This window comes from Pagrus pagrus, assembly GCF_965226575.1.
Source record: "Pagrus pagrus genome assembly, chromosome: 11".
NCBI classification, from domain to species: Eukaryota; Metazoa; Chordata; class Actinopteri; order Spariformes; family Sparidae; genus Pagrus; species Pagrus pagrus.
In genome coordinates this window covers 21,100,797-21,113,140 of record NC_140195.1, presented here as the reverse complement: position 1 = coordinate 21,113,140, position 12,344 = coordinate 21,100,797, and the positions used below count along the sequence as shown (strand labels likewise).

General features: G+C 39.8%; 1 protein-coding gene across 11 annotated transcripts in view; it reads right to left on the bottom strand.

Annotated features, from left to right (window-relative positions):
• ubr4 (ubiquitin protein ligase E3 component n-recognin 4) overlaps window positions 1–11,907 on the bottom strand; it is a 46,603-nt gene extending 34,696 nt beyond the window's left edge. For 3 of the 11 annotated variants that reach the window (XM_084366169.1, XM_084366175.1, XM_084366177.1), the window contains exons 1-20: window positions 11,765–11,907; window positions 9,056–9,153; window positions 8,823–8,926; window positions 8,431–8,560; window positions 8,071–8,216; window positions 7,803–7,902; window positions 7,166–7,307; window positions 6,885–7,009; window positions 6,467–6,591; window positions 6,117–6,176; window positions 5,747–5,937; window positions 5,318–5,423; window positions 4,922–5,059; window positions 4,521–4,638; window positions 4,055–4,096; window positions 1,643–1,830; window positions 1,310–1,466; window positions 1,104–1,189; window positions 802–971; window positions 258–537 (exon numbers count right to left, since the gene is read on the bottom strand). In XM_084366169.1, coding sequence (XP_084222295.1) covers window positions 258–537; window positions 802–971; window positions 1,104–1,189; window positions 1,310–1,466; window positions 1,643–1,830; window positions 4,055–4,096; window positions 4,521–4,638; window positions 4,922–5,059; window positions 5,318–5,423; window positions 5,747–5,937; window positions 6,117–6,176; window positions 6,467–6,591; window positions 6,885–7,009; window positions 7,166–7,307; window positions 7,803–7,902; window positions 8,071–8,216; window positions 8,431–8,560; window positions 8,823–8,926; window positions 9,056–9,153; window positions 11,765–11,889 — 2,631 coding nt within the window. In that variant the 5' untranslated portion in view covers window positions 11,890–11,907. The remainder of the gene's footprint in view (window positions 1–257; window positions 538–801; window positions 972–1,103; window positions 1,190–1,309; window positions 1,467–1,642; window positions 1,831–4,054; window positions 4,097–4,520; window positions 4,639–4,921; window positions 5,060–5,317; window positions 5,424–5,746; window positions 5,938–6,116; window positions 6,177–6,466; window positions 6,592–6,884; window positions 7,010–7,165; window positions 7,308–7,802; window positions 7,903–8,070; window positions 8,217–8,430; window positions 8,561–8,822; window positions 8,927–9,055; window positions 9,154–11,764) is intronic. The other 8 variants (XM_084366178.1, XM_084366179.1, XM_084366171.1 and 5 more) reach the window with 5 other exon arrangements.
• Window positions 11,908–12,344: the final 437 nt, after the last annotated feature.

Genomic DNA, 12,344 nt, shown 5'->3' with positions numbered 1-12,344 from the left:
TCCTCTAGCTGGTGTGATCAAATCAAAATCAGTTTGATTAAATAAAAAACAGTTTACTATAGAAATATGTGAATCTGTGGTATTATCAAGATATGAAGCTTTTAGCTGCTCCAAAGAAATTAATTTGCAGGACAGTATTTTACTTGATAAGTTTAAAAATAAATTACCAAATGTATAACAAAATGGATAGAATCACACTTGTATATGCAATTCACCAACAGGATGAGACAATAGCCATTTGAAAATAAGCAATTAACCTGTTCAAAAAGGTACAAGGGAGCCTTGGAGTAATGACGTAACAGGTAGTCAAACACCAGACACAGGCGTGCCAGGTTGAGGGGCACTGCCTTCAGCTGGGAGTCTCTGCTCTGTGCAACTTCTGTGATGGCCTGAGTGACCTGGGTCAGGACTGAGCGTCGACCACGCTCCGACAGATTGTGAAAAAGGAGCAGTAGGAGCTGGAGGTGCTCCACATTTAGGTCATCTTCTCCGTGAACAGAACTCTGGATGGTGTGTTGCTTCAAAGTTCCCAAAAACCTATGAGAGCAGGAAGGAAAAGATAGCAGACAGGAGAAATTGGTTAAAAAAGGAAGTTAACAAAGCCGAGCATTTTCTGTGAGCACTCCAACTGCAGTTGATTATTTTTCCATTGCCAGTTAAATTTACCACACCTTGAGTTCAACATTATGTAACAACAAAACTAACTGACAATCACGTTGTTACCCGTGACAGCATCAAGGGATAATTTAAACCAGTCCACTGTACATATGAGCCAGAAAAGAACTGCCAAGGTTGCCATACCTTTCCCAGACTTTCATACACTCGGGCACATCTGGTTCTCCTTGCACACTGGCTTTGTGCTGCCATATGAGGAGAAGTCTGGAGAGGACTGACAATGACTGAGGGTGAATATACAGAGGCCAGGGACCCTCTGAAAAGGGTGCAACACCTAACTGCTGAAGAAGGGTGCTCTGGGAAAGACAAAAGATACAGTATTAAGTTTGTGACATTGAATAAACAATTAAAAAATAACAGGCTCATGATTAGAAGTTAATCTCAGAGATTTTGGATTATGGTGATTAAGATAATGGAGTTCGTCTTACCTGCAGGGCAGGGGATGGAAGATCTGATGTTACCAGGGTGTGGTTGAAGTGATACAGAGCTAAAGAAAACACTTCATCTGAGGAGCCTGAGCAGAAACAAATGCATTAAACTATGCAGCATGAATTGTAATTATGGGCTACAGTCATCATAAGCTAACAAAAAGAAATTAGGCTAAATATTGTTAGTTGCATAAAAGAAGACTTACCTTTGACATCTTTGTCTACGTCTTTGATGATGCTGGCTAGAGTAGCCATGTGTTGCTCTGTAAGAGACACGCTCAGGTAGTTGCGGATGAAGTTGTTCCTGGACTTGAGCATTGAGGTGGTGATGAAGTTCAGAATACTGGAGGCTAAACTAAGGAACTACAGAAAAAAAAAAATTGAGTTGCAGGGTTTGTCACGCAAAAACTGAATAAATTTGATTAGGTGTTAGAGGCCAAATGAAAAGTAAGCTAGCATTATAAAAAAAACATACAGGTGCTCTTTACTCTGGACTTAATGTTGCAGAATTACACGGGTTTACAAAAATGAGTCCTCACCAGTTCTGGGTCTTTACGTCCAGCTAAAATGTTTCCATTCTCGCTTGGATTCTGCTTGCTGGGGCTCTTCAGTCTGGGAGATGTCTCCAGAGGTGGGGGTGGTGGAGGGGGTGGGGGAGCGACTTTGTCTTTGGTGGGTGAAATAGTCTCTTCAAACCAAAGCCCCAAGATTGGTTCACTGTCGTCATCTGCAGAAAAGGAAAAATAATTTATAATATTTCTTAGAGTGGAGGTAACAATTGTCCCAAGACTTACAAGATATTTGTGGGGTGGTAGTGGTGTCATCAAAGATGTACAAAGCTTCAAACTAGTGCATGACACCTACAACACTGTGCAGGCGGTGGACAACAGCCAAAGACTGCAATAAATAGTGAACATATAGTGACATCCTGTTGGTGAATATCCACTTAAAGAAGAATACTACAGAATTTTCCTTCTGAGAATACTTTTCTCAAAAGACATGACAGTAAGGCCCATGTGCTGTATTTATTTTCCCATTTTTTTCCAGTGTACTTCAAATTAAAACAGGTAGTGGAATGATAATGAAAGAGGTCATCCCTAGGTCGCTGAAAAGCAGGTCAACAATCCTGAATGTCTAATGAAAAAAGCACTAAAACAACATTCTGATATGAATTTATTTTATTGACTATCTATATCACTTTAGTTGCTCTTTACCAATGGAAATATATCCAGTCAGTTACATCAGTAATGTCTGAAGTCTGGAAAAAAAAAGGAGTACGTATGTAAAAACCACTGGAATTAAAATATAATTTTCTCATCTAAGAGCATAAGCAGAGAGCATCTAAATCTTGGAGACCAAAAAAACATGTTGACTGCTTCCCTCCACAGATGTCCAACAACAGGTTCTCTGGTTAGCTGCCACAGAAGGTTTCAATACCCTTTGGAGCTCCCCCTCAGCTGCAGAACATTTTATCATAGCCCACTTTGATTCTATGTCTAAATGTCCCATTGAACGGAGGACGAATAACTCTGAAAATGGGATTTTAGGATCTGGTGAGATGGGTCTGCAAGACTTTCTTAGATAACCCTCACAACACATTTGGGTTAAATGAGTGTGTCAGGGATCCTTATCCACCACCTGATCCAATTTAGATGACAGCTCTGCTCCGTTCTGCACTGGAGTGCAAGACATGCTGGTGTATGCAATTATATGACCATATAGTCAGTGATCAATTTCTGGCCTATGGTCTTCTGCTACCAAGGACACTGGTACCACTACTTTGTGCTCTCACATAGTGTCACAGGTAGTTCCCCATGATCATTCAAGTCACAAAGCACCACTGAGGTTTAGATCAGGCAGCCCAGTCACTGCTTTTGCTTGCCAAGGGACTGGCAACACACTGAACTACTATCCTTGTGAGTGGTGTACCAAAAAGGCTACTTTGTTCAGTAGCTGTGAATCAATAAAATATATTTTAGCAGCATTGTGATTAGACTTGAAAAGCATCTCACTGCAGACATAGCCAGTTGAATTATCTACTGATTAAAATCAAATACAAAATCATAGAATTACTTTTGTTAAACAGAATATCACTTTAAGTTGATATTCACATTTGCATGCAACATACAAACAGCATAATTTTTCAAGTGACAGCAAGACGTAGCATAGTGTGTTTAAGCCCATACTCTACAAGCAACTTTATTTTATCGTACTCAAGAATAATACCACTGTTTTGACATGGGTCCTACATTTTTTAGACATGTGTGACAAGTTATGCAATGACAAGATGGAAGAAGAAAATGATGAGAGAAGAAAAAATGAACAGGATCTGAGATAGGGGTAGGTCACATGATCACAAAGTCATCACAACAATTTTAAAATACACACCTTTTTTGACAATTCACTAAATGAAAATAATAGGGTTAAGTTTAACTTTAACGACAGTTTGACAACTAGAGGTGTGCATTAAATTAAGACAGGACAAGACAGGGGCACAGACTGGATGACAAAGGATCGATGTTCTCTTAAAAGCACCTGGGGAAAACCTTTACTCAGCTTACCAAGAGGAGTCAAATTTAGTCGGCCGGTCACCGTAAACGTTTATATATGCAACGGTTCTATTCACCACCCAGCTCTGATGTAAGGTTTGAATGCTTTTAAAACCACAGCACCCACATGTCAACACCACTGGTATTATCCTTTGAACCACACTGAGCCACAGATGAACCTCTTTGACAAAACATTAAAATTTAACTCATGTCAATTTCAGTGGAAAGCACCTTTCAGACTAGGGGCTGTTTTGCTGAAGCCTCTCCATCTGTGGCTCTGTCATTTTCTAAGCTATTAGGGCCGCAGCTCAGAGCCTAAATTGTGAGACAAACAATAACAAATGAATCTAGGACAGTGAAGTGGACATCAAGTCTTTGACCTGAGGACAGAAAACTGCTGACCTGAGACACAAGCTGCACTTGTCTTCTCCTGTCTTCTCTCTGCTGAAATAGTAGACACTGTCAACTACACTGTCATTGTGTGATGAAGGGAGAAAAATTCAAATTACATTACTGTATGAATGTGTATGTGTTTACCGTTCTCACCGCTGCCATAACCTGACTGATCCACTGACAGCACACCTGGTTCACTGCTCACTGATACAGCTCAGAACTGACAATAGCCCCTCTGTAAAATGTTTAAGTCTCAAGTCCTTTTGACTTGTTGTTCCTGTTAGCAATGCTGTGCAGAACAATGTGTGTATTGTTTATTCCAAAGTAAAAAATGATGTCCAACCAACAGCCAGAGGTATGATATTTTCTTGTTTTGCTAACCTAAAGCTGCTATATGCTACATAATTGAGCATGAACTTTGCGTTTAAAGTCTTTCTGATGTGATATTTTGCCTACATTCAGAATGATAAATTACCTTGACTGCTGTCCTCCTCTGTACTGCTGAAATCATCCTCATAGTAGGTGTTTGAATCAGTAGAAGCGCTGGCATCACTGCTGACTGAGCCCTTCCTCTGGCGCTGGAGAACACAAGCCTGGTGGAAGCGAAAACATGAACAGTCTTAACAAATCATCCTTTTCGATCTTTCACAAAAAACAGCATGTAGTTGACAAAAACAGCAGTCAAAACATGTTCACAAAAATTAGGTCTTTGGAGAAAAAAAATGTGGAAATTAGGTTTCCCCACTGCAGGCAGCCCCCAGATAAACTGCATTTTTTGATCTTTTGTGTCTTCCCAAAAGCAGCAAACACAACACGAATAACACAACATTAACATGCAATTAAGCAAATACAGTTGTGTATTAAAAAAGGCTGAACCTTTTTGTAGGAAGTAGAGAGCAGGTTGAACAGGAGATTGGTCAGAGGCACAGAGTCAATGAGCCTTTGGACCCTCTGGATGGAAGTGCTCTGTGCCATGATGTTGAGTTCAGCTGGTGGACCATCACTTGCCCAACCCTGCAGGTGGACGGAGGGAGGAATTGGAATGAGGAAACGCGGCTTTTTTAAAACACAATTTTAAAAATTCAAATTAGATCATCTTCATGGGCCATTTCGTAGAATAATTATGTGTACCACTACACTGAATGAGTAATACATCAATACTGGAAATATTGGTGGCCATGTTTGCACTTAAATGATGTGATACAAGTACAAAAGTAAGACACATGTTGTAAAGCAAGAGAAAAGAAAGAAAGTGCATTTGTTTGTTACTACATTTACCCGATGCAGAGCCTCAACTTGCAGATCCTGGAAAAGCGACGTCAAAAGTTTGATGGCGTGGTTGGCCAGGATTACGGACAAAACTCCAAACCCTTGGTGACTAAAGAAAAAAGCAAAACAAAAAGAAACTAATCACTTTTCAAGTGAGACCGTTTTTCTTAAATTTACAAACAACATATGCATGAGGATATCAGAAGTGTGCAGTTTGAACCAATAAACCCACTCCCGACCTATAATAGTCCAATTCTAAATATAGGCCTTTCTTGCGATCTACTGAAGGCCTTGGACTGTCGACATTTCAGAGATATTATTGCAGTAACCACTGCCCACACCTTCATTTATATAAATACAAACACATGCATAACTAATAAAGATCAAATGACACTAGAAACATTATTTCATGTCATATTCCGTGGAAATTACCCTTTGCCAGGACCAAGTTTAGGCGATCCCGCGCCATCCTTGGTGCGTGCAGCAATATCCCGGACACGCAGGGCAGCCAGGGGATCCTTCTCTTTCCCTTTATCTGCCAGGGCAGTGGGGCTCAGGTTAAGAATCAGGTACAGGCTGTTCAGAAGGCACCAGGCTCCAAGCAGCTGGAAGTTCTGATAATGCTGTAGTGCACAAGTAAGAAAAACACTATTACCAAGAATGCAGTTTTCTAAAAACAGTATTATTAACTTTAACTTCCAAAAAAGTAAACTTCTGAAGTGGCACAGTCTAAGCATAGTCAAAGGCACTGAACTAATATAATTCATATTAGTCAAGTATAGCACTCAAACTAGGTACTCACCTCTCCTCCAGCTCTACGGGAGTTGCTGATGGCTTGTCCAATCATCTCATAGATCTCCAGCTGTACCAACACAAATTTTGTACTTGTTACCATTTTAAAATGTGCGGTATCTTGTTAAGGTATGCATGCTTCCAAAGCAGTGATTAAAGATGATAAAAACTATAAAGAAAGAACTAACACAATAACAAAAACTAATAAATAACCTCTAGGTTTGTTTGACACAGTCAAAATACAAATGTAACTCCAAAGAAACATATCAGTTAGTGAATAAAGTTTCTATGTAGCACTAGACATGGTCTAATAACTTAGACATGAGCATACACTGAGAATGTTGTACTCATAATACTCACACATTTCTGGACAATTGTGGCCGCGTCATTTTCATAGTCCTCCTCTTTTGTCCCAGTTGAGGCAGAGCGAAGCTGCAAGCCGCTACCTACCTGCAGGATGGCCATACAAGTGGCCACACTCACACCTAAACAGGGAAAAAAAAAAAAGGCTTGTTTTATTTTTACCAATTTGACTTTCAACATTATGCAGAGAATTGTTGATTAAATAGGGGAAAGAGCAGTAGTGGTTGTCCCACCGGGTGCTAGTACATTCATACAGAGATTGTATTGCTGCACCACGGTATATTAAGAGGTTGTTGTAGAAAATTAAAAAAGTATTGCTGCTCCATGCACACTTCCTCCTTGTTTGTTGGAGGTTATTGCATTTTGAGTCACTGGAACTTCTAATTCTATTGACCAATATCGAGTTAACACCTACCAGCATAGAGACAGCTCAAAGCCAGCACCGTCATATCCAGTAATCTCCCTGGTGTCAAGGGCTCCAGTACAGGCAGGGAAAGTGTATCCAAAGCCATGGTTACGTCTATCACCAGTGAATGAAACCTGGGTATGACAGATTTAAAATATAGAAAGTTAATTAGAAAAAAAAAAACCAAACAGATGATAATGCCCACTCAAAACAAATCAAAATATAACATAAATTACACAAAAAATTGTCATTATATGATTTTTATCTAATACATAGAATTAGAAAAATACCCATTGCGGACAGCAGTGGCATCAGCCACTGTGGCAGGCATGATAAAGAAAGAGTTGGCTGATACAGCATCCTGGAAACGGTTGATGTAGCGTAGAAAGTAGGGCAGGTTGAGGCACACTCGTAGCAACTTCTCAGACCCACCTAGAAATACAAGTTATGGGATATATGTGAGATTACAATGCAAAAAGCTTTGGAGCTTTACTAATGACTGTGAAAAATCAACACAGGATTCTGTTAAATTACTAGTAAGACATGCTGCAAGGTGATGGGGCTAGCCAGTTTAAAAATGGTATACATCTGTGTTTTACATATTAAGTGGCATGATAATCAAACTGATTACACTAAAATTTCAAATTGACCTTCAATTTGGAAATCATTTAAAACAAAAAATAATGCTGAATGAGTGAGTACTTCAAGTGGCTGTAATGAAAAGAAAAATAGAAAAGTAACTGGAAAGAAATGTATTTTCCAATAAACATTTAGGGCAATATACAAAATCTTCAGCAATAGTTGATGCATATTAAACTGTGGCCTTTCTAGCCAGAACTTGTACATTAAAATTGGTATGCCATAAAACTGTAAACTTTGTGTTAATAAACAACAACAATGTCCTACAACAAAGCAACAACCACTCACCAAGTTCCTGTAAGCTTGACACATTCTGAGAGACAAAGGCATTTTTCATTTTGGCCTGAATGGCTTGATCTGTGGTTTGGTCATCGCAATCACTCTCAGCCTGTTATGGGAGAGGGTTGACAAAAGGTTGAAAGTGAGCTTCTTTTTTTTTTTAAAACCGAAAATAAACACTGGTAAGAGAAAATAAATTGTTGTGGTTAACTTTAGCTGTCAGTCACTGATGGCAGTGATGGAGCAGGCAGCTGGAGGGCTATTCTGTAACACTTGCCTGCATGTGTGCTGCTGATGGGGAGGCCAGGATGGTGGTAAGGTCAGGGTTAAAAACTGAAGTCAGTTGATTAAAGAAGTTCATTTGTACTTCTTTTTGTCGAAGCTCGGGGTTCACAGCACTGGGTAACTCCTTCTGATCTTCCACTATTAAATGAACAAGGACACATTTTTTCAGTCACATACAAAAGCTTTGAAGATTTCTTGTCCTGAATTACAATGCAAATAAAGCAATAAATCAAATAGCAATGACTCATAAATCCTTTTGAGGAGGGCCACCACATTCTTAGTCGTAGTTGTGTTGTGTCATAATCAATGAATTATTGTTCAACTTTGGTCCATCTCTAAAAAGGACACTTACCATCTGAAAGGGTCTTGACGGTTTGAGGCAACTTGGCAGATTTCATCATAGCAGTGAAAGTAATGATTTCTGTGCGATCTAGTCTGCTGCAGCCAGTACAAAGTCCTTTTATTAGAAGAATCAGGTGTTTCTGAAGAAAAATGAACAGTATTATTCAATTTAACTTGTGGGTCAATACAGTAAATTATGTCCTTTCAAACAGAAAACTAGCACACATGAGCAGAAAAACCAAGGAAATTTAACTAAATAAAATCTTTAAAAAACAACAACAACAAAAATGGGTGGTCAACAGAAAACATGGTAACAATTTATCTGTGGATGATAAATGTTGAATCTCCTTCAAACTGACTAAAAAGTTCACAACAATCTCCCATGCAGTTTGTTTCTCTCACCTGTGATACTGCACATGCCTCATCTGGGTTCTCCAAGCGCAGCAATGAGAACTCGATCAATACTTTGCATGCTGCAGCAACCGACAGCAGCTGATTTCTCGGTACTAAAAAGACAGAGCAAAAAATAATTTGCTGGCTGGAAGAAACACAACCTGTAACATTTAAATATTTTTGCTGAATGGCAGTAGTAATTTATTATCAATTACATTTTAGAGAATATGAATGATACGTACTTTGACCACATACTGTGGTGATGTAGTGTGCAGAGAGTGCCACGAATGATGAGTAGAAAGGCTCATACTGTTTGTCATGGTGAAGGATGTCTGATTCACTGCAAATGACGAGTGAGATATCCCATTAAATACAGTCAAACATGAAATAATTCACACATCTTTATAGCGGTTTTCTCTCTTGAGAGGAGAATGAGGAGACAGACAGACAATGACATGGTGTTTGTATGAAAAACAATTAACCTACCAGTAATACCACCTACAACATTTAGCAACAACCAGATAATCTCTATGCCAAAAATGCTTGAACAACTGAAGAATGGATCAACATATGTGCAAAAGTAATTATCAACACTGCACAAATGAGTGACATGGTGTGACATTGTGTTTGTAACTGTATTACCTTTGTGCCGTTTTTTTAAGTTGGTAACTGATGCACAACAATTAAAGCTTCCCAGAGATGCTCGTAGAAATTATTATTGTATCGGGACACCCTTTTGCATTTTGCCACATTTCTCTAGCAAAAGTAGTTTGTTATTAATGAGTGTTAATATATGTATTCTCAAATATAACAAGAACAAAGAACTGGGCCCTACTAGTGGCAGTACACTGTCCATTGCCCTCAGGTAAAATGAATGCCTGACTTTGGCCAAACCATCTATGCAATCTTTCCTGTCGGACAGATCTACTCTTAGGCTAATTGTAGTTTGTCACCTGGGAATACCCGTTTGTGTTTAATTACACCGTTGAGCTTAGCCTGTAAGATGTCCTAAAAACACCTGAAAAAAAGTTTCCCCATATAGACCTTTGCAGGGTCCTTAACCATCCTTCAGGCATTGGCACAAACTGAACAAGCCAAATGTCACCTCTTCAATCGGTGATCTGATTACACACTTCCAAACAGAAGGAAGGCAGTCTGTGTTGGTAGAAACCGACCTGTGCAGCCAACTCACTGTTAGCATAAGTCCTTCACAGTGACATGAACCCTGTGTTTTTTCCCCTTAACAATACTCCGTACACTAGCGATTTATTCTGCAACCGACAAGACAACAATCTGCTGAAGTGACATTACAAATACACTTCAATGTTCCACACCACGACAACGTACAAAGTATCCAGAATAACCAATACAACTATATACAAAGAAAACACAGCCTGCTTTTTTCCAGCTCCCACCTTTCCTTAAACAGCATTCGTTGACTTCCCCCCCCTTACCACAAAGGAGCTGCATATTACCAGGGTGAAGGAAGTTAATGGTAACACTTCATCCACATGCTCACACCTGCTTCATGAGCTGTCCACTGGGACATGGTACAAAGACATTAGGACCAAAACAGCCCAGACCTGCTGCTCTTAATTTGAATAGGGCAACAATCTTAATTTGAGTTTTTCATCATGCACAGTCGCCAGTTCTCCGATTCATACATCACCAGTGTCAAACTACTCTCACGGCACTACTCAGCATAATGCAACTGTCATGCTCAGGAGGCTGAAAACTGTAATGGTCAATATGATATTGCTGAAAAATGTTTCACATTACAAATGGTGGCTAATGAGTGAGCATCAGATCGGTTATAAACAAACATGTAAACCAGCCCAATTGGCTGTTTCATCATAAAACGAAACTAACAGGTCTGGTAGCAGTGCTGCTGCTTATATTTGCAGGCTGAGTGTTGCTTCAGGAAATGAAACCTTTAAACATTGCAGGAAGCTCTTCAACCGAATGCCCACAGGGATCAGCTGATGTCACCACTGAAGAGGAGTGTCAAGTCACATCCTGGATACTGTCAAGGCACTACTGATTTTTGATAATCACTCCATAGTAATGCATGCATCGGTAGGTCCCGAGGATTATTGTGCCTGGCTCTCACACTCATGTTCCCCCTCCGTGACAGGCACTGCACCAGCTTCCTTGCAGGACCATGTCGGATTTAATACACGTCCTTTAGTATTACATTTAAGTAGGAAGCATCAATATCGCCAAGTTATCGCTTTACTTACAATAATGTTATATTACGACACACCACCTCATCAAAAATTAGTGGAGTAACGTTACAAGGTCCCCGCCTACTTTCAGCCCAACCATAGTCATACGGCAGATAACGATAAACTGACTGCCTATCGTATTAATCAGCTAATGCATAAACTGTCTGTTGACATGCCCAGACTAGACTGAATGTGACAACCTCAGCACACAATCAGTGTTTAATTCAGGCAACTTAACTTAGCTGACGTAGTCAAATTTCACTGTGGCTGGGCCATTTCAACGTTACGAAGGCCCCTGAGTTAGCTTGCTGGCTAATGTTTGTGTTAGCTAGCTAATGATGAAGCAAATTTTCTAAACGTTCCCCTGCGACGTCGATTAATGTTTGCAAAGCAACACTGACATATTTACGGCCAACGCCCATTTGTTATCAGTCGTGGCTTGTTTGAAACAGTTTTGCATAGCCAGTCAGGGCAGGCTAAATCGTATTTTGAGTAAGTTAGCTAACGTTAGCATGTTAGCTAACGTCAGCAACTGACTCGATGCCAGTGCAAGTTAAGCTCAAGTAGCTTGCTAGCCGCTAACGTTAGCTAAGAGGGTAACGTTTCCCATCGAACTCAACCAACCAAGCTAAGTTAGCAAGTTAGCCAGGCTGCTCACTCTTGGGTGGACACGGCCAGTATTTGGGCAAATACAGACACGGAATTTATTGACATGTAACCGGTTACCTGTTGATTATAGACCCAATAAGCTGAGGTAGCTCTTTCGTTTCAAAAGCGGTGTACGAAGCTGATAAAAGCGGTCGTACTGCCGCTGTCCATTCGTGTTCCCCATCTCCTCCGCTCGACGCCATCTTGAAATCCCATAGAAAAAACTAGCTACTGGAGGAAGAAACTGTAACAGTAAATCGTAGGGGGCGCTCACAACCTGACACAGGTCAGCCAACATCATTCCATCCTAGCTTTTACTCTGTTTTTCATCCCAGGGCTAATAACAGCTAATAATACAATTCACAATTTGGTCATTTAGTTCCCTTTTCCAGTTACATTTATGTGCACATAACACGAATACAACAGACAGGTCACTCTTGAAAAACACCTGTTCCCATTGAACTAGAAGCAGTACTTTTCAGTTCTATTGTGTTAATAAAGAAACAAATAGAAGGATTCATATTTTTGTGTATGAGTCTTTAGCATATTGGACCATTTCTTTCAAATCCGAGGAATTAATAACACTGACTGCAAACTGGACTATTCTGGTCCAATATAATATAAGCCATGTAAGAATTTATCATAGTATTGACATAGT